General features: G+C 48.7%; 1 protein-coding gene across 6 annotated transcripts in view; it reads right to left on the reverse strand.

Moving 5' to 3' along the window:
* Positions 1-2,310: 2,310 nt before the first annotated feature.
* Positions 2,311-22,173, reverse strand: part of VEPH1 (ventricular zone expressed PH domain containing 1) — a 57,785-nt gene continuing 37,922 nt past the window's right edge. For 3 of the 6 annotated variants that reach the window (XM_042881272.1, XM_042881273.1, XM_042881274.1), the window contains 6 exons: positions 21,207-21,601; positions 17,352-17,491; positions 15,718-15,852; positions 11,657-11,774; positions 6,127-6,263; positions 2,311-3,154 (listed from right to left, as the gene is read on the reverse strand). In XM_042881272.1, the coding sequence (XP_042737206.1) occupies positions 2,783-3,154; positions 6,127-6,263; positions 11,657-11,774; positions 15,718-15,852; positions 17,352-17,491; positions 21,207-21,601 (1,297 nt within the window). In that variant the 3' untranslated portion in view covers positions 2,311-2,782. Of the gene's footprint in view, positions 3,159-3,782; positions 4,172-5,829; positions 6,066-6,126; positions 6,264-11,656; positions 11,775-15,717; positions 15,853-17,351; positions 17,492-21,206; positions 21,602-22,173 lie in introns of those variants that run through there. The other 3 variants (XM_042881275.1, XM_042881277.1, XM_042881276.1) reach the window with 3 other exon arrangements.

Below are 22,173 nucleotides of genomic sequence, written 5' to 3' on the forward strand. Positions count from 1 at the left end.
GAAGGTGGAGACGGCACTGAGAATCACAGAACCATAATGGCTGCAAAAGACCTCTGAGGTCTCCAGATTTTATCCTCGAAGCGCTGGTTGTCTGCACTGGGATGGGTTGGCTGAGCTGGCAGCAGCTGGCAGGCATGGGGGTCCCTGCAGGATCAGAAAAGCTGGAAGCTCTGAGAGTGAGTCAAAGATCCAGCTTGTTCCACTTCTACCCGCAGTGCTGTGTGCAATACCTACGCACTCACCCCCTATTTTATTCTGTTCCTTTTAACCGTGCTGGAGAACTTCTTTTTCGAGGATTCAGGGGCGAATCGTGGGGTAAACTTTCCCTGGAAATGCTCCCAGGGCTGCGCTCAGCTCTGTAAACAAGGCCTGGGCAGGCAGCTCACGTTTCTGGGAAATGCTGTGCGTGGGGCCACTGGAGCACAGGGCACTGCTTGGAGCCTGGGGATGCAGCCCAGCGTCCGCAGCTGTGATTTCTGCCTTTGAGTACAGCCCTGGGGGGGGAATGGGGTCTTGTAGGGATGTGTTGGAAGAGCTCTGCTGTTCTGCCAACCTTGGGAGCTGAGCCCAGCCCAAGGGTCTTATCTGTCCCCATCATGGTTTTAAACTGAGACAGGAGAGGTTTAGGTTGGATATCAGGAGGAAGTTTTTCAGCCAGAGGGTGGTGAGGCACTGGCACAGGTTGCCCAAGGAGGCTGTGGATGCCCCATCCCTGCAGGCATTCAAGGCCAGGCTGGATGTGGCTCTGGGCAGCCTGGGCTGCTGGTTGGTGACCTGCACGCAGCAGGGGGTTGGAACTGGATGAGCAGTGTGGCACCATGCAAGGTACAAATGGAAGGTGATGGGTTCCCCTGCAGCCTGCAGGAATGTGACCACAGGCACCAGAAGCTTCTCTTTGTCCCTATCCCCATCCCCATCCCCACCCTGACTCATTCCCCATCCCTATCCCTGACCTTGTTCCCATTTCTGTCTCTGTTTCCCCATCCCTGTCACCATTTCTGATCCATTCCCCATCCCTCTCCCTCTCCATGACCCCATTTCTGTCTTCCCATCCCCATCCCTGTCCCCATCCCAGGATGGCTCTTGCTGGGGACATTGCACAGTCACGAAGTGAGGAGTGCCCCAAGCTCCCCACTCAGAGCACAGCACTACTCAAATTTAGAAAACTCCAATGCACATCGTTTCAAAAAAAAGAAACAGGAAGAACTATTTATACGTTTGCTCAAGAAGAACATTTGCCACAGTGCAATTTGCATTTCTTTTTTTTTTTTTCATATTTATTTTTAAATCTCCCTGCTCTCATCATAGCTGGATTGATGATTTCTGTGTTTCTCCTTTTGGGAGGTTGACTAGGATAAGCTGCCAGCCGAATTTCTCTTTTATTTCACTCCAAGTTTTAATTTAAGACAGGAGAAGTGTGGCGAAGCTTCTCATTCTGTGTAATCGTTTCTTGGCACAAAGCAGGGCACTAATGACCCCAATGGGTCGCATTGCTCCCATGGGTCGCAGGGCAGGGCGTGGGTTGGTGGCAGTGGTGGCAGTGGTGAGCCATGGCCTGGCCAGTGACAGCCACAGCCCAACAGCTGACCATGATTCTTCTATGTGACACAGTCACAGCCCGGCCCATGCCCAGGTTCTGCACTTGGACACGGAAATCTGTTGGTAGTGAAACAGGTTCTGATCTCTGGATCGCTAAAGTAGGTTGGAAAAGACATCTGAGATCCCCAGCCCAACCCCAACCCACACCACCATACCCATAACCACATCCCTCAGTGCCCCACGGTGCTGAACACCTCCATGCATGGTGACCCCACTCCTCCCCGAGCAGCTGTGCCAATGTAACTCCAGACATGAAGACCACAAACGTACACCCATGAATTAACTTCATTCCCATTCAACTCAATGGTGCATCCTGTGTGGACAAAGGAAGGGTTTGCTGGTCCCAGTATTTGCAGTCCAATGGCTGACAGCTCCCTTCCCCTGGAAATCCTCACTCTGTCCCTCAGGCTTGGATCTGATTTCTTGATTTTGAGGCACAAAGCGTCATAGAGGTTGTAAGTACTGAAATAGCAGATTCCTAAAATACTGTTTTAGAGGTTTTAGTCAAATTGGAAAACATTAAATTTTATATCTACCCCATCTTGGCCTGCAGGTTAATTTTTTCATCCACAGATTTCCCACTCACCTTTCCCCACTTTTTCTCTTCTGCTTTAATTTTTTTTCTGCGCCATTTCCTTCACTTTGGAATCATTTGAGAGTAAGAAACCCCCTCCCCCCCCCCCAAAAAAAAACACCCCAACAGCCCAGATCTTGAAATGATCCATTTTTAGAGCCATTCTGAAAGCTTACAGTGAAGGCAAGTAATTAAAAAAATAAAAAGGAAAACAGTTTTTAAAAATTGTGTTGGTTACAGATGGGGGCAAAGTGGGAGAAGGTGGCAAGAAACCAAAACACTTAAATATTTAAATTTGTTCTTCTGCACTGTTAAATCTTTAAAATCGCCCCATCTCTGACCTGAAGGGAGAAACAGCTGTGATTTTTATTCACAGGGACAGGAAAAAGGTAAGAGGCATTGAGGTTAAATAAGGAGGAGGACGATCGTTTTGCAGATGGAGGAATGCAGGCAGCCCGGGGACGTGGGGTGCTCCCAGCAGTGCCAAGGCCATGGACACCTGAGCCGTAGGATTGGAGCTGGGCTGCTTTCCAGCCACATCTCCCAGCTTGGAGGCGACCAGCCTGAAGGAAAAGCTGTACTTTGCATGTGGACGTGGCAGCTCCATCTCTACCTGCACACGGATGGCAGCACTGGGTCTTCTGGCAGCATTACAGCCACCCCACAGCCTCCCATGTCCCAGCAGCTGCCCACCACCCCGGGCAGCTCATGGAGGGTGCAGAGCAGTGGGATGCTCAGCACTGCAGCCCTACAGGTACGTGGTGGCCTCTCTGCTCTCCCTCTCCTTGGCCTGTGCGATAGCAACGTTGATGCACTGCAGCCACTCCTCCGTGCTCTTCTCATCCTTGGCCTTGAAGACGTAGCTCTTGCTGTCGGTGAAGATCTCGAAGGCCCGGGGCAGGCTGCGGTCCCGGCGCTTCTTGGCCACCACTTTGACACTCTGCACCTTGCTGAGCTCAATGGGGCAGTCATCGGGGTCGTCTTTCTGAAACACAGGGTGGGGAAGATAAACAGGACCAAGTTCACATGCTGGGGCTTCCACCAAAAGGGAAGCAGACACTCCTTGTGCTGGTTTGGAAAACAGGAGAGGTATTTCGTGCCTGAGTCGGGAATGCAAAGGAAGCCACGGCGGTTTTCAATGGGGAATGGAGAGCATGGCACAGCTCAGTCATGCTGTGGTTTGAAAACAGAGAGCAGCACATCTGTGAAACCTCAGCGTCACTGTAAGAGTGGGGATGGGATGCAGGGAGCAGCAGAGATGGCTGCAAAGAGTCACAGAAGTTTCCTGTGGGAGATCTGTGAGCTCACCAAACAGACACGAGCTGCGGTCTCCAGATGAGACATGTGAGCCCCAATCCCCCAGCGCTATCTATGCTTCTCCTGTTGAGATTCTTAGGCTTTTTAGCAAGAGGAGTAAGGCAGGTTTTCCAAAAGCTTTCTGCTCCAACCACATGGATTCCCCATGCATGGACACAACACCAACACCAGTTCAGGCTCCATGGTTGCCCAAGGAGGCTGTGGATGCCCCATCCCTGCAGGCATTCAAGGCCAGGCTGGATGTGGCTCTTGGCAGCCTGGTCTGCTGGTTGGTGACCTCCACACAGCAGGGGGTTGAGGTTCTTTTCAACCCAGGCCATTCTAGGATTCTATGACAGCAATAAGTAGCTCTGCACTGAAATCAGACCCGCGTTAAACAGTGAGAATTTTATCACAGCAAATGTAAAACAACAACAAGCTCAGGGGGAAAACCTGCCAACAGGTACTGAGCAAAACCACTATGCTCCCTTGATGGGATGTCGTGTACACACTGCTGAAATCTGCTCAAGAAAGCTGATTGTACCCATGGCACATTTCTGTGAATACTGTTTACCACACTTTTCCAGGACTATGGGATGTGGCTCATTTTGAACCTCTTCTGTTTTGGTTTTCTCCTGCCTCCCTTCACCCGCTGGCAATCCCACTGCTTACTCAGAGCAAAGAGCATCCGCGTGGGTACATCTGCAGAGGAAAGGTTTGTGGTGGGAAAGAGGCACTCACAGCCAGCTGGCCGCCCTGCCGTGCCTCCTCTGTGCTGCTTTGGGCTTCCAGGCAAGCAGTGTGACAGTCCCAGCACCCCCGTGTGCCCATCCCTCAGCAGCAGTGCCGGATCTTCTGTGCAGCTGGAGCAGAGCTGTCCCACTCAGCCCTGCAATGAGCACCAGATGAGGCAGAACCTCTTTCTTTTCTAAATACAGAGTTATTTACCAGCCCTCATGGCTGCAGTGCTATTGGTGTGTCCTGCAGCCATTCCTGTTGCTGGTGGGACCTCCCTGCTGCTGCTTGCTGCCCCAGCACAGCATCTCGCTGTCTGCTCACAGTCCAATGCTGGACAGACTTTGTGGCACTGAGAGCAAACTGCCCCTTCCCACCAGATGCAGACACGAAGCAAGACACAGCACGATGCACAGCCAGGGAAGCCCCTCTGCTGGTGTGTGCAACAGTCAAACCCAGGCCTGCATACAACGCAGGCTGCTGCAGGGCATGGGGGCTCCCGTGCTGCAGCCCAGGCAATGGTTAACATCTCAACTCTCTAATTTAAGCAAAAAATGTAGTGGTAACAGGATATAAGGCAGCAGTTGGAGGACTGATTGCCCAGGCACAACCACCTCAGTCCCTGGGGGCTGGATGCCAGTCTGCTCCTCGAGGAGCCAGATATTTGTGTGCAGCTCCAGAGGAAACAAAGAAGCTTGGATCTGACAGCTAAGAAAGTGAAGTTAACCCACATGAGTTCTGCCATTTAGCAAACTCTGCTGTCTGACCATCTCCTCACATCAACCAGGAGAGCCCTGAGAGCACAGTGCTGGGGCGACTGCTCCATGCCAATAGCATCCCGGGGGAATCAAGGTGTTCAGTGTGACTTTTGCCTGCCTTGTTTGCACAGCTAATTAAATCCATTCCGTTAAATGCATTTCCTTCAGCCAACCACCATGCTAAAAGAAATGACAACTGCTCCAGCACTACAAAAAGTGAACCTCGTCCAGTCCTGAGCAGAAGCTGAGGCTCTATATGGATTAAAATGTCTTCAAAATCTCAATTCATCAGAGTAAGTCATCAGAAAGTAAAGAAAAAGCTGTTCTGTTTGCAAGGGCCAATGCCCTCCCTGCTGCAGTCCTCAGAGGAAGGGGCTCAGGAAGCCATTTCAGAGGCTTAAAGAGCTTTGCTGGGTTTCTGCAATGAAAAAGATTATTTACCAGAAATACTAAGGCTTGGCTGCAGCTGGAGGATGCTGCTATTTTTGGATTACCAAAGAGAGTGCTGTTGCAACAAAAATAAAAGGCCTTTTTTTGCGCCATGTTTGATAATCCTCATTGTGAACAGCTGAGGATAGTTAGTTTCTACTAACGGGCAAGTAAGAACTAATGAGGACTGGATTTAATTACCTGCTCGTCCATGCCCAGCAATGAACTTGACTCTGAGTCACACTGGTGTCACTTCCAAATGATTTCACAGAAATTTCAGCAGAGTTGCCCTGAATTTAGATGAGGGCAAGAAGTGAAAGACAGCACTGGGTTCCTTTGGGAGAGGAGCACTTTGGCATCACCTTGCCTTAAACAAACCTGCACTTCCTGCACAAACAATGCCTGTTATGGGAACACTCTGCAAGGGGGAAAATATATTTATCTAAGCGGAGTTTATTGAAGTGGTGTTTATGCAGTGTAATAATTGCTAGGCAGGATGGACAGCCAGATTTACATCACCGTTCCATTGGTGGTGGATGCACTCGTGGTGCTGGAGCACCCTGGTGTCAGCTGGGATAGAACTGGTTTCTCCAGCAGGCGCCGGGAGCAAAGGCTCAGCTGGAGGCGGCTGGGTGGAGCGTGAGGTCCGTGGCAAAAGCCATGTGATGGAGCCCCTGGGAATGGTGATGCAGAGGAGATAAACACAGAAGGTGAGCTGATGTGTTCCACACTTACGGATTTTCCTTTCCGAAAGAGCAGCTGGTTTCCAGCAAGGGTGAAGTAGCGAGTTTTCCACCTCTTGATGAACTTCCAGCGGACCTGCTTCTCCTTCAGCTTGCCTTCCATCAGCGGCTGCCCGTCCTGGTTCACTTCTGTGGGGGAGATCACAGAGCAGGGGTTATCTCCACAGAGTGCTGAATATCCACAGTTTGGCTGACAGCTCTGCCTGCATTCCTCCTGACCCCAGCGCCCAGCCTTAGTCATACATTGCCTGGGAGGCCTGGCAGCTGCAGCAGGCTGCAATTCTTCCTTCAGTCCCTCGTTCATCACATACTTATCCTCAGCATCACGCCTCCCAATTGTTCCTCAGCCCTGCAAGAATTTATTACTCTGTACAACTGGAGGCCAGCACTTATGTTGTCTGTATGGCTTCACGCCATGCTGCAGAGTTCAGCACAGAGTTCTGCTCCTGCTCTGCAGTGCTATGGACAGGTTATCTCGCTCCCCACTCACTGCTGTGTGCCCACCAGCATGGCTTGCCTGTGCTTCCAGCTGCACGCCCACATTTTTCATAGAATCATAGAATTTCTCAGGTTGGAAAAGACCTTAAAGATCATCAAGTCCAACCCCAACCTATCCATACCACTCTAACTCCAACAGCCCTCTGCTGAATCGTGTCCCTGAGCACCACATCCAAGCGGTTTTTAAGCACATCCAGGGGTGGTGACTCAACCACCTCCCTGGGCAGCCCCTTGCTTAACAACCCTTTCTGTAAAGTTGTTTTCCCTGATATCCAACCTAAACCTCCCCTGGGCCTTTTGCAACAAAATTCACTTACTTATCATCAACCAACACCACCGCCTTTCTGCTTCCCTGGGTGGCAACAGCAAAAACAGCACTTGTGCAATGCATGGGTGAGTGCCATCGGTATGGAGCGTGTGTTAAATGAAAGATCTGCCCAGGTCAGCGAGGAGGAAGAGAGGGAGACACACCAGCTTCTGCTCCCCCCAGCTGCACTGCGGTGCTCCTACAGCTGGGGCAGAAGGCGGTGACAGATGCAGCAGGTTTAGATCAGGAATGTGGTTTTTTTCCCCAGCGCTGTTTACATTGGCAGTAACACACGCTTTGGGGGTCTTCAGTGTGTACTGCTTCAATTTCCTCATGAAAGACTGTAAATATTTCCGTCTCTGGAAGGAGATACACTGAATGAAAATGGGGTGGCCAAGTTTTAGCCACAACAGGGAACCGTGCCGGTGATTCCTGTGATAAAGAGAGGTCGTTCTGCACTCCTCGCAGCCCCATACCTCCATCATTCCCATCATTTGCCATTCACGTGAGCAGCCTCTTGGTGGAAAGAATCTTTTTTCTGAATGAACACTCTAAATGACTCATTACGTGCACAGTAACTTTCAGACCTTGATGTCATCTGGATGGAGCTATAGAAAGATTTGATATGGAAAGACAGTTGCTCAATCAGTTGCTCAATCAGCAACTTAGGCTTTGTGAAGCAGTACTGATTCCAGGGCAGTAGGAACATGTTTTAAGCCAAACTAAGAAGCTTTAAGGCACAAAACGTTTGGGCACTGAGATGGTTGGTGGTCAGGAAAGCAACATGGGAAAGGAAGTTAACGTGTAATTTTGGCCTAAACTGGATTTTCATGGCCAAAGTCTTTCACAAACAGGATTTACTGGAGAAATGCTGGTCTGTCTTTAAGCACTCGGGGCTGGAACCAATGATAACAGAGCGCTTCTCGCCTACATCCACTAAGAGGTCCATGGGGAATTCTGATGTCAGCTTCCAAAGTTGTGATAATGAAGCAGATGCCAGTATGTCTGAGTGTCTGATTAGAAGAAAAAGATTCATGAAAGATAAGAATGAAGCTCTTTTCCAATCTTTTTTTCTAAGTCCTTTTGCTTGTTTTGATTGCAGTTAACTTCACAGAGAGGCAGAATAATTCAGCTGGAAGGGAGCTCGAGGGGTTGGTCATCCCACCTCCTGCTCAGAGCAAGGTTGGCTCTGGGGTCAGGCCAGGTTGCTCAAAGATTTAATGATTTGGGATGTGAAAATCTCAGCGACACCTCCAGTCAAGCTGCCCCAATGACTGACCATCCCTACAGTGGGAAAACTTCCCTTTGCAGCTGATCTGAACTTCCCCAAAGCTCCCAGGGCTGCCCACCCCAGTCCTTACTGGGATTTTACTTGGCCACCATTGAATGCACGGTGTGTGCAAAGTAGGAATCCATGCATGGGGCCGTGCAGGCACAGGGCATCGGGAGTGGACCCACACTGCCCCAGGAAGGCAGAGATTCACTGTGAACTCTTGCCAGAACCAAACTCAGTTCCTGCTGACCCATGGCTTACCACACAGAGCATCGTTATGTGGAAGAAGCATCCGCACTGTTAATGCAGTTAGGAGGATTAAAAAAGTGCCATCAGCTGGCAGGTGGAACACGCACTTTCTCTATACACATACTAATCACCAGAATATCGTGTCCAGTTTTGATTTGCTCAGCTCTAGGCAAACTGAGAAGGCTCCAGAAGAGCGATACAAAAATGGCTGATCTGCTATCCGACCATTCATGTCATGGGAAACTGAGGAAGTGCATTCTCTCCAGTTTCTCAAGCACAGGTCTAGATGTGACGTGATAAAGTCTGCATAGAGCAATTTTCCTCAGAACAGGGAAGGGCACCTTGAGATCCAGAGCTCAGCAACAAGGCAGAAATAATCCCACATTTTAGCAGGAGGTCGATTTACCTAAGCAACAACTCCTGAGTTGTCCTTCACTTACTTTTAAAGAACAGATTTAGGCATCTTTAGAGAAGTATGCTGGTGTGATACTGATCAAAGGGGAGAGATTTTCTCCACGTAAGCATTATTGGACTGGGTCTATACTAAATAGTACCCTAAAAATAAAAACGATGTTTTTTTTCCTACATAATATCCGTTGCTTTTTAAACAATTGCAGTGGAGGAAGACTAACTCCAAAATCAATTCAACCCCAAATAATTCCCACTGATGTAAGTGTCCACCGTGATGTAAGCTGGAATTATTTTGTATTGCCTGTATCTTGTTTTCTTTGCAGAATTACAGTGCGCCAAGCTCTGAGTTGTTTGGGTACTGAACAAAAGTAACAAAAACAAAACAAAACCTGACACCCTTCCAAGATGAACTCAAGAAAAAAGCAAAGCATTAAATCTTCTGTTTGATGAAACGAAGCCATCCACAAAAATTCAGTCCCATCATGAATGATCTCAATGATAATAAGCCCCTCTTAACTTGAAAAAATGGAATGTGTGGGTGGCAGGCAGAAGATAAATGCAATTAACCTAAGGGAATATGGATTGGCTCTCCTTCATTAATCATCGCATTTGGTTCTGTTGAAAACCTGGAAAGGACACGTTGCTGAATGCCACTTTTCAAGCAAGCATTACAGCGGGGATATTTCGCTTCACCAGATAATCACCACTGCTAGCAAAAGATAAATGCATCCCCAAGTTAACACGGCATGGGCTCTTCTGAGGGAATTGCTTTTTGAAGGAGGAATTCATAAAAAGCCCTCCGTTTTACCCGAATCATTGCCCATGGGCACGATGTCTCCTCTGCAGCCCACGGGGATTACTGCGATTTCTTTGTAAGCTTCCAGAACAAGGCATGCACTGCAATTCCCTCGCAGGCTATCAAGTGGTTTTACTGAATTTTTGGTGTGCAAAGGCTTGCGAGCCAACTGTCAGCGCGGGAGGTTATGTTGAAACGCAGCTCCTAAAAGCCAGCTTTTCCCAACGAGAGGCACGCAGTGCTGACTAACGCTTCTAAAGCCTTACATCCACACTTGAATGGTTATTGTTATAAAAAAACAAAAATAGAAAATGGTGCAGTTTGGTCTTCCCAGCTCTGGGACCAGCAGCAGAGCCAGCGTGTGTGGATGTGGGCAGATGAGTCGGGCTTGCAGGAATGCTCCCTCCCTCCTTGGCTCAGGGGGAGCAGGAGCAAAACAACTCAGGATGATTTAGCAGCACTTCTGGAAGAGTGTGGTTGTCTAAGTAATGCTTTCAAGTGAGAAGAATGCATGTGAAATGGTCAAACTTTCTCTGCGCTGATTGCTGCGTTGGGTTCATCCACTGCATTGCTGAAGCACAACTGCATCTGCAAACAGCACCACAGAGCACAGCAAGATCCAGGCTTCAGGGCATAATCCTTCCCTAAGTCCCCAGGATAAATGGCATCTTGCAACACGGTATCAAAAAAAATGTCACAAAAACCCAACATTAGCAGAAAACAAATGAAAATAATGGAAAAAGAATTTGCTTCTGAATTCCTTCTTGAAGGACCGGGTTGCTAAACAGCATTGCTGAGAGGGAGGAATGACTTTCTTGTCTTTCAAAAGTACTTGGGATTTCCAAAGGCTCTGTCCCACTGTGGAACAGGATAAAAGATGTGTCGCAGCCTTTACATTTCTCTCCCACTCCAGGAGACCTTGGAGCCCTTTCTTCTGTCTTATAACCCCCCCAATGAGCCCCGAGTGTCTCCCACTCTGGCACCACTCTTCCCATACCTCCACACCCCCATTTCAGGAATGTTTACCTGCAGGTTTTCATCCACTAAGCACTATCTTCCTCCCTCTCGTGCATCTGAGCTGTATTACCACTAAGCAGTTTCATTCACTTGACTTCTCAGGGCATTAAAAACTGAGGAGCGAGCTCCAATAAGATTTGGTGTTTTAAACAAGATGGGCTCATTTTCCTCATGGCTTGACATCCATCTCATTCTGATGTGATGGACAAAGCACAGTAAGGCCACTGGACTGACTTACAGCTCAGAGCATGACTTCTCCTGCAGTAGATGAGTCCCATATGAGAGCTACAGAAGGAGGAAGAGTGGGAAATGCCCCATGGAATGAGGGCAGCTGCTCAAGCAGATAGCTGAATCAGCAAGCTATTCGAAGGCTTGGCCAAATTATTCATAGTTCTCAGCCAGAATTGTGCATGCAGTCAACTTGTGGCAAAATCATCCAAGAAAAAGCCATCCTGAACCAGAATCTTTTACCTGGGACAAAGTTCATTTCTCCTCACCTTATTTTCTAACGTAGTTGAAGTATCAAGGCTGTTCCTAAGTGCTGCCTTGCTCTTAAGATGTGCCTTACAGACACAATGATGTTAAAGGAAGTAGAGTCCCTGGACAACCTCCCTGGGATGTCCTGACAGAGGACAGAGGTCAGGTGCAATATCAGTGCTGATGGCCCCTAAGGGATGGCATATGGGATGCAGCCAGGCAGAGGCAGCCCCATTATCTGTGTGCTGCAGGATGGGCACAGAGCCCTCCCCATGCATTAGCAATCATGCACAGCTGTGGGTTTACATTCCAAATCTCACCAGGAACGCTGAGATGAGTTTCATGGAGAGTTCCAATGGAAACAGACAGCATCTCTGCTACTCTGGAAAGCTAGCTTTGCTTTTGCACAACCACCACCACCACCAGCACTCCTGCACAGTGCAGAACCACACTGCTATGCACCCCTGGCTGCAGCCCGCCAGCAGAGCACTCACCTGTTGCCTTCTCAGGGTTGTTGCACATGAAGCACTGCCAGGCTCCCGCTTCCTCGCTGTAGCCAAATAAATCAAAGAACCTCACTTCTTCCAGGTGCATCTGCACGTGGTCCAGATCCTGGGCCAATAAGGAAGAGAAACCAAACCCCCTTATGCTTCAGGACCCTGCATCACAGCAGGAGCTGACAAGTGCCCTCTCTCACTGGTCTCATGCTGAAAAACAGCCTGCCCAGGTAAATTGCTGAGCAGGACATCTTTCTCTGCCATTGGCAGCACCCACTGCAACAGCTCTCTAGAAGCAAATCATGGGGCTGAGTGCTTTCCTCCTCCCTTCCACCAGAGCCCACAGCTGAGCCCCTCCTTTCCTCCAGCCCTCAGTGTTCTCTAGGACCCCCAGGGCAGTGGTTCCACATGCTGGGGACCTCCTGTCTGACAGCAGGTCAGATCTGTCCATGGGTTCCCAGTGCAGCCAGAGGGAGCGGCTGCTCTTTCCCTTTTTCTGTCTTTTTGTTGTTGTTGTTTATAAAGAAGAAAGTTCTGAACCCACGCCCCATACAAGAAGCACTATAATAATAACATTTTAAAATGTCAATGTGAATGTTTCCAGAAATGAAGCAACAACAGGATGGATTTATCCTGCACAAAACACATCCAGGTACATGTGATGCTATCCTTCCACCGAGAGCAGGCAGCAAAGTGAGGGCTGGGCCAAAAAGCCAAGGTGATGCTTGTCTCTATGAAAGGCCTGCAGAAAGCTCAGCTGCAGCTCCCAGAAGGAGCCAGGAGATGCTCTGTCTGAGGCCATTAAAACATGGTGTAATTTGTTGTCATTTAAAACCCACCATTTAATTTATATAAAGATGATGACCTCACATTTAAATGGACGTCAGATAACAACAACCACAACGCTCTCTGTGCAGAAGGAGCAGGCAGGAAGGCTCAGAAAACATTCCTGCTTGTTTCCTCGGGAGCATCACCAGTCTGCAGCACAGCCCAAAGAAAACAAGAATTCATGCAGTAGATGGGAACAAAACCCTGTGCTGCCAGGGATATGGGCTCACCCCACTGAGCAAAGGGGAGCTGTGCTATTCTCACCTTTTCTATCTGCTGGGGCAGGAAGGGCTGCGTGCCCTGCCCCAGGGCACTGCACATCACAGCACAATGTGGTTGCATTGCTCTGTCTGCATTGCTGAGGTGCTTACTGCCCCCTGAAGAGGAACTGCATGCAGCTCAGGAGCGTCTGGCTGCTGTGCTGTGCAATGGGAGAGGTGCACAGCCTCCCCTACCATCCTCCCACCCACCTGGGGGCTGTGAGGTGGACAAAGCGCATGGGGCACTGCTCCCAGTGGGTCTGTGCAGGGCACTGTGAGGATGGAGCTGAACAACAAGCCTGGGATCCTGAGGGAAACCTTCCAACGTCTGCAGTGAGCCATGTGAAAGGCAAATGTTGGGGAAATACTGAGGCAGCCATTGTCCTTTTTCACTCTGTATTCCTTGTATGCCAAAACAAGGAGCTGATTCTGGGAGATGAAGCATAGGGAAAATGACTCACTGGAGAGGAGAGATGCATCTCATCCTGCCCTCCATCATCTGGGAAACGTCAGTGACCGCACTGTGAGAACGCAGCACCTCATTCTGCTGCACAGAGGGAGAAGGCAGACAAAGAGCAGAGAAGGACAGAGCCAACAGTGGCTTAAAAATGTGAACTATTCTCCTGCAAAGCTGCTCAGCAAGAGGCACTCAGAGGGAACCGAATGTCTGCTCTGACACACCACGATGCAACACAACACACTCTGCACAGCTGCAACCAGCACAGCCTTCGTACGCCTGGGTAGAGAGCAGTGAGGCAACGGAATGGAGATCTGTAGGGATGCACATCTGGAAGCACTTTACTCCCGGCACGTTTTGAGCTGTGTTGAATCAATATTTTTTGTGGCACGATCCCGTTGTCCATTTGGCTTTTGGGACAGCACTGCCCAGCAATACGGGCATTCTCACTGCAAGGCATCTGCTGCAATTCCTTGCATGCACTGGTTGGCCCAGTTCTGAATTCCGACAGCGAGGTGAAGCTGGAAATACTGCTCAGAATTTACTTTGGGATAAATCACTGGTGCAATAGCTTTTCCTGCTGGTTTGCAACACTCTTTCGAATACGCATCAAGGAAACGTCTGCATTGATTTATAGTGGAGCAGAGGTCACAGCATTGGCTTTGCTGGGTGCCTGCTGGCTGCCAGCCTGCAGTGTTCCCTGCATGCTCCCACATCATCAGCAGCATCCCCAGTTCTGGCACAGCCATTCGGACAGTGCTGTGACATGGGGTGGGTAGACTTGGGTAGAGAACACGGTGTTCATTCTCAGCGTATTCCAAACGTCACCAAGAGATTTCAAAACATTTTAAAGGAAAACATCCAGAAATCTGCTTTCTGTGCTATTAGAAGAGGAGCGGGATTAACAGCAGCAATTGTTTTGTCAAATCATTCGCTATTTTGGAGTCCATTGGTGACAGGAAGACTTTGGACACCAAAGCATTAGGTTTTTGGGAGGCACAGCCTGCTGGGCAGAGCGATGGCTGGGTCACACCATGAGTGTTCCCATCAGGTTTTGGCAGGTAAAGGTAAAGGAACCCTCCTTCCACCCAGCAGGCCCAGGTCCCCGTCCATGAGAGCTCCATCAGACTTCACACAGTTGCTCAACAGAAACATCACGGAACCCAAATTCAGATTCTACGTTACATGCAAAACAAAAATGGAGGAAGTAGTTGCAGCAGCACGGTGCGGGGAGCACCGCCGAAGCCATTCCCCTCTCAGGTGCATCACATCAGTCCAACAGTCCTTGGCCTCCGGAGCTCTTCCCATAACCAGCATCTCCTGGAGCTCCCTCTGCCCATCCATTCCGTCACAAATGATCAGCATCTCATTTTTCAGCCCCACTACTTCAGGAACTGGGAGATGCTCTTCCTGTTGGGCAGTGCCAGGAGTTCCCCAAACAGGCTGAATGCCTCTCTGACAGCAGCAGGATTGTGCAACCAACGCGCTGGGGACTGATGACATTTCAAGGCATTTTTCAGAATGGGAACACACAGGGCACTATATCTAAGCCTCATGAAAGCACGCTCTTTTCCAAACCCTTTATTCACCCCAAACCCTTCTGTGCTCCACCAGCTCTGACCTGACCAATGACAAGGATCCAAGTTAAATGGCACTGTGCAAACAGAGACATCCCTAATTCCTCTGGATGACTCTAGCTGGGATTTCCATGCAGATAACAGGCCGGATGGGGCTCTGCCGACCCTATGTCCAATGGCCCATAAGCTGTGACCCACTGCTCTCACACTGCGGCAGCAGCTCCCTGCTCTGTCCAGTGCAAGCTTGGGGGTTCAGAAGCTGTCTCTAATAAAACTCCTGTTTTTAAACTGCCCACAACTTTTGTAAATTAATCTTATTCAGCCAAACATGTTTATGCCTCCAATGTCCTGAGAGACAGTGTTTTAAAACCGTGTTTGACAGTGCATTTCATCCCATTTCGCTGGATGGAGATGTTCGGGGATGAACAGATATTTGTTTCACAATCCTATAGCGTCCTTTTCCAAGAAGCCCGATTAACAGCTTTGAAATGGCATTCTCTGAAATCCTGGAGACAGTAAACAGCTTTGAAAGAGTAATCTTTTTAACTGGTGGGGGCAAGCAATGGTGAGTGTGCAAATGATCATCTTCATAACAGTCAAGTCTGTGTTTAAGGAGGCAAATTTCCCAGCGGCTGCGTGACTCAGACTGGAAAAGAGCTCTAAGATCATCCAGTCCAACCATCCACCATCCATCTATCACAATATTTCCCACTAAACCATGTCCCTCGGTACAACATCTATACGTCCCTTCAACGCCTCCAGGGATGGTGACTCCACCACCTCCCTGGACTTCCTAATCTGCAGAACTTCTGATGGATGGCAAGGGAAGAAGGAAGGGAAAAGGGCTTGTTTTTCACAATAAGAGCACTGCAAACACTCGTTACAGCTATTTTAAAAGTTTTTTTTTTTTTTCTCTCAGAGGAAAAGCATACTTACCTTTTGGTGTGGGAATGTAGACTGGATCATGGCAGTTTCAAAACTGTGCGTCCCCTTGAGCTGTGTCTTCTCCCATAGGGCCTTGAGGACTTGCACGGAACTACTCTGCATTGACAAAGGCTCAGCAAACAGGCTCTGAAAAAAAAATGTTGGAAAGTGCATTTGGAGCATTTTTGGCTCAGCCATTAACCAAGAGCATCTTGTTCCTTTTCATACCACGGCAGCTGTGCAGGTAACAAGCAACTAGTTCATTTCTCTTTCAGGAGTGATGATGGATATACATGCACAATGTTAGATGAATGCCTACAGGTTTCACCTGCTCCTGGGGCTTTGCACTGAGCTGAAAGGGCTGTCACCTCCAAGACCCCAATGGTCTGGGATGCAACCTAACTCTGCCTTGAAATACTCTACTGTTGCAGTGCTGGTAGGTTCTTCACCATATGAACTGCATACAAAGCCAATATTAAAAGAGTGGCTAAGAGAGCTTAGCATTATTCCTCTACTATATCTACAACATGATCTTGTAAATAGAAAATTCATTTGCATGCTGGAGCCAAGTTAAGAGCACACAAGCAAATCCAATGTTCCGTACTTCTAATGCTGGATTGCACAACACGTGCAACCCAGCTGGATTGCCCTGCCTGAATTAGAGCTGAGAAACAAAGTGCCTGAGGCTGCCGCCGGGCATGAGGAGCCTGCAGCCTGTTAGCTGGGGCTCAGACCAACTGAGGGGGAGTGCTGGGCGCTGCACACCAATGGGGGAAAGCAACCCCGAGTCTTATGGTGGTACAGCACGATTTTAATGACCGAATCCAAGAGCACCTCCTGTGTCAGGTACCCATATTCTCATTTTCTTCCTCCTGTTAGTTATCACTCTTCTGTCTGACAATCAGCTCTGCACTGAAATGTGCTGCCTTCCTTCTGACCGAGAGCTGCCCAGCCAAGAAAACAGCAGTACATGAGTTTCACAACTTCCATCTGAGATGTTTGAAACACGAGACAGCTACCCATTAAAATTTCTGAAATTCAATAAAAAGCAGAGTCTTGAAATTGAGGGTCTGCTCTGGAGACCATAGAGAAAAACTATTTCTTGCTTCTTCTGCTGCAGAGTCCAAGAGAACATAGTATGAGCAACAATCAGTGAACAGAAACACGGTGACCAGTGTGGAAATCTGCAGAAATTGTGACCTAGGCATCACAGCCATACTGCATTATTGTTTTTTCCAACCATTTCTATACTCACTTCTAGGAACAGAGGGAGGAGTGACCTGACCTGCTGACTTCACAGCGTCACTCACTGTGTATCAGCTCCACATTCCGGATAAACCCTTTGCATTTTGGAGTGTGCAGTAGGGTAGGGTGAATGACAATGATCGAATCTATTTAGGTTAAAAAACAATTTAGGACCCAGTTGTTTTACAATAAGTTCATCTTGAACAGTGTACTAATTAAGAGAAATCCTTACAAACTGCAAAACCACCTCAATCTGCCATGATGTAACCTCAGAGGTGAGCAATCACTCGAGTCACAAAAGCTCACCCAGCTGGTTAGGAGTGCATTCCAACAGATTAACCCCTAAAACATTGTTCCAAGCACAACATCAGAGATGTGCCCCACCATTGCCCTGCACACACCTGCTGGAAGAGGAACATGATGTGGATCCACAGTGGAGGCTGAGGGCTGAGCAGTGTGAAGCTGGATTTGCTGTAGAGGCAGTAGTGGCCCTTCAGGGGACAGCTGAAGAACAGCTTTGCTACACAGCTTCTCACGGTATCTGAAAGTAAGTAGAAAGAATATGAAAGTCAGACGCATACCAGAGGTATAGCTGCCCCTAGCTGGGCACTGCCATGCCTGGGGATGGCTCTGGTGCACACAGTGCCCAGGTGAATGAATGTGAGCACGAGTGTGTGTCAGCAGAGCTGCTCCAGCTTTCTAGGTACAGGTAGGTAACCCACTGCTTGGGAACAATCCATGCATTATTTGAGTTACAGTGGTAATCTTGTACCATTAAGTGAAGCCTGTTAATAGGAGAGGAGGTATGCTTATCAGCTTCCCATCTGGAATCAAACCCACCCATAGACACAGAGCTGGAGAAGAGGAAATGAATATGACTTTTATAACGGCGGTTTTCAACCATTTCCTCAGTTTCCCTTCAGTTTGGGTTATAGATAGGGATGCAAAGAATAACTGTAGGAGAAAAGGGTAACGATTGGAGCAGTCAGCTTCAGGAAATGATCACTTCCTGGAGCACCACCAGCCATGCATGCACATGGCTCAGTGCAGGGCACGCATGTTGTCACACAGATAGCATAATGCTGGCGGGCACTGGGCGGCCCCTGCAGCACCATCAGAACAGAGCTCAAATCTGAGTGGCAAAGGCCACATTTGGGAGCACACAGATTGGCTCAACTTCATTACAGTTCTCTGCCTTCCTAACCTAACCTAGCCTGCCTTCCTTCGCCCTTCACTGCCGGGGTTATGAGGCACCTGGGAGGGTGTTCCTCTGCTCAGCACCAGCACCGAGGGCTGCTCACCGCTGCATGAGGCCAAGATGGTGCCACTCCTATGGCCATGGCCCCTGGCTTCTGCAGTATGGAATAGCAAACCGCAGTGGGAGGCTGCTACCTCAGGATAAATGGCGTCTGGAGAGGTCCATGTGGCCATGAGCACATCCACCTTCCTGCTGAACTGCCCCCTGCTCTGGGGACACCTCTGCAGATCCCGTGAGCACAAGGACCATCCTGTGCCTTTGGGTCAAATCCAAGCACTCATAGCAGCTCTGCAGGATAAAATCCCCACTGGTATATCCCTGGCACAGAAGAGCAGAGCCCTGGCAGCACCCAATGCTCCATGGCCCCACCAGGGCCGCAGCTGCTTCCAATCAGTGCAGAAGCACCGGGCTGCGGCGGAGGTGAGCGCTGCAGGGGAGTTGTGAGCTTTTCCATCACCTCCACTGTATGGTACCAATTACCCCTCAGCACAACGGAGTGCTTAACAACAACCAGATTCAGCTGCAACCTGCTTCTCTGCCACCTCCTCCTTTATCAGCACTCTGTCTCTAAGCCACAGAACATGTGTGCCCATGGCAGAGCATCACAGTACCAGGAGCAGAGCATGATACTGAGGGGCTGAGATGCTGTTCATTGAATTCAGCTTCAGTGCCCAAGAACTGGATGATGCATTGGGTCTCCCTGGTCTCTGCTCTTTTAAGGCAGATATTTGCCTGGCTGAAAGGCTCTCAGCCTGGAATTTACCTAATCACTTGTGAAAGCAGGTACAGTATAATTTTCAGTATAATTAATGCACTGTAGCAATCAGTTCTGCCATGAAATTACATGCGGCTAATTACGTGGTGAGAGGCTCCTATTTTGCATGTGTTGTTGAGTTTGCTTCCTGACAACTTCATTACATCTTCTCCCATATGCATAACAGGACAGACACTGAGCCACCACTCCCAGCGAATCTTCTGTCATCTCTGATTTACAGAGCCCTGCCAGCTGGCTCTTTCTGGACTGTGCAGTCCCAGGTCAGTTCAGTCTCCTGCATTTAGGGGCTCTGATGATCCTCGCACTCCTCCCACAGGTCTGCTTTGTCATTCAGGATTCAGACTGTAATCAATGTAGACAATCACTTAACGATGTCATCATGACATATCTGTTTTTCTTCATAATTCTTCTTTGCTCCATTTGCTTTCCAGCCCGCAGAGAACGTTTAGTTGCACCACATCTGGAAAATCTTCAATATCTCCCAACTCTTGGAAGCGATGCACTTGGTACTGGTGTCCCATACCTGGCAGGGGCTCCAAACACCAATTCTGTGCCTTTCCAAAAGCACACAAGTGTCTCCTGCCCAAGGCAGCATGCCCAGGCAATGCTTTGGGGGATGGCATCCGGGCTGAGAGCTGAGGAACTCAGTAGACAGGTTGGACACCTCCTGCACTAGAAGCACAAGCATGGTTCTGAATCCTGGTGAAGTGAACAGCACTTGGCCTGTCGTTAATTATGACTGCTCTGAACAGCCTATAGTGTGCATTCTCTCTCTTTGATATACTACATTTCCAATTCAACAAGTCCCCACGTGGCCGACTGTGTGCATTTAGAAACACGTTAATATTTTCTAAACGTTTTACTTAGAAAGTGAAGCAGGTAAGTTTGAATGAGCCTTTATAGTGTGCAGGGATCGTATAAGCCCATCAGCTGCCAGGTTTTTGATGGAGTGGTTTGTGTAATATCTGAAATATGAACAAAGCTGTCCCCCGTGTAAGGAGGCAGACATTTCTTTGAGCATATTTGGAATGAGTCACATAAATCTCCTGTTCTGCACATGTGCCCCTGCTCAAGGAATTTCCCCAAGAATGCTAGATGTGGATTTCCAGGAAATTACAATAGTTGGAATGAATTTTGAAATAGTCACATGCTCAGAACATATCATAATAGGTACTTCAGAAAGCAAATGGAACAATGTATTTAAAAATATTGATTAACACAAGATTGCAGCCTTCAGCACTTCCAGCCAGACTGCTCCCTCACATGTTTCCATTGTGACTCTATGAAACAAAAGTTTCATCAATAATAATAACAATTTCAAATAGCAGACCTGACATTTTTGTCCTTCTTTAGAAATTCCTGCAGAAATATGAGCTTTTATAATAAATAATTATGTCTCTTTTATGAGTGGAGACTTGTTAACTCACTGACCATAGAAAAAGCAAGAAAACAGGCAGTGAGATATCTGATGGAAGTTAAAATCTTCTGATTTGATGTAAGAGACTTGAAATTAATTTGAGTTACTCTCTATAATCAACATGAGCCACGAAGGGCTGGAATGCAAAGTACTCACAGGCAGCAGCAGGTGGTTTGATGCACACATCTCCTTGTGTCCCAGTAACCAACAGCTGCTCAGTGCGAGCAGGAGGCTTACAGCCCAACCTCCATCATTTTCCTTCAAGGAGCATCAAGGATGTGTTTGGCAGCACACTGCAATCCAGCCCCACCTCCATGGGCCTCACAAAAGCAGCTCTCTCACACTTCAAGACAAATATCCTCCCTTGATGAAAGCAGGAATCATTAAAGGGGTGTGGTGAAATAGGATGCAGCCTAAACTGGAGCACCAGGACCTTATGCAGTTGCTTTCAAGCAGCATTTTTTGAGGAACGTGGTGGCCCAGCTCCGCAGCTTGTGTTGTCACAGCCCATAAGCTTGTTCAGGTGTGTGCTTCTCACTGGATCATAGAATGGTTTGGGTTGGAAGGGACCTTTCAGATCATCGAGTTCTGACCCCTGCTATAGGGATGCCTCTCAGTAGACCAGGTTGCTCCCAGCCCCATCCAGCCTGGCCTTGCGTGCTTCCAGGGATGGAACATCCACAACCTCTCTGGGCAACCTGTTCCAGTGCAGCCCTGCTCCTGTTGCATTTGCTGCCCATTTGCCCAGGTCCTGCAATAACACTTGTGTTAAAGCTGCTGTAACCAGAAAGGCTCAGACCTCTTACCTTCAATAACACAATGGTCAGGGACAGGAATCCTCCTCCCCATCTCCATGACGTATGTTTTCACTTTACCCAGGTTTTCCTTCAAGTGCAGGTAGAGCTTGTCGTGGCACTCCGCAGGACCCTTCCCCAGCACCATGCTTCCTTCCTGGGCCTCTCCTCCAGCAGGTGCTGGAGAACCTTCTGATTCTGTGCAATCGATACTCTGGTGTGAAACCAAGGAATTTCCCAGTTGCATTTCTTCAGCATCGACACTGAAAGGCAACTTGTCATTTTCTTGGCTGTCGTAGATCTCGGTGAAGGAGATCCCAGCTGTTACATCCTCATTCTCCTCGTCTCGCCCACTGTCTGTGTTCACCCCCTTCATGCGGACTGCATGCAAAGCCAGGCTCTTGGACCTGGAATGCAATTAGGGAAAAGTGCTTTGGAATGGAGGTACGGCAGAGCACAGTGTGGTGAGCAGTGAGAAAGGACTCATTTGGACATTTGCTCTTCAGAGTTAGCACTGTGCAGCCAGCTCTGAGAGTTGAGCACAAGGCTAGCTTAGCCAAGGGAAAATGCCTTCCACAAATACGCATTTCAAAAGCAAATGCAAGCAGTTTTAATAAGCAAATGAAACTGAGTCCTAAACAGATATCACAACATCTGCATGACATAGAAGGAGCCAATCATCCTATCTGAGAGAAACTTATAGCCCCAGCCCTGCAGCGTACGCTTTATTGATCACGTCATAAAGATGCCATCCAACAGCCATTCAACTGCACCACGACTCAGCCTGCAGCTCTGCGTTACCCACACCTACACTCAGCACAGAACAAAGGTCTCCATTAGAACAGGAGGCTGGAAGGGAAGTGCCTGGAAGCAGGCGCAGAGCTGATGCATGTCCGTATCTTCCTTTCCACAGTCATCTGCAAACATTTTCCATCCTCCCTGCTGTTTTAGAGTGCAGAACAGATTCAATAAATAACTT

This window comes from Lagopus leucura, unplaced genomic scaffold (assembly GCF_019238085.1).
Source record: "Lagopus leucura isolate 7727_CA_CO unplaced genomic scaffold, USGS_WTPT01 Super-Scaffold_100029, whole genome shotgun sequence".
NCBI classification, from domain to species: Eukaryota; Metazoa; Chordata; class Aves; order Galliformes; family Phasianidae; genus Lagopus; species Lagopus leucura.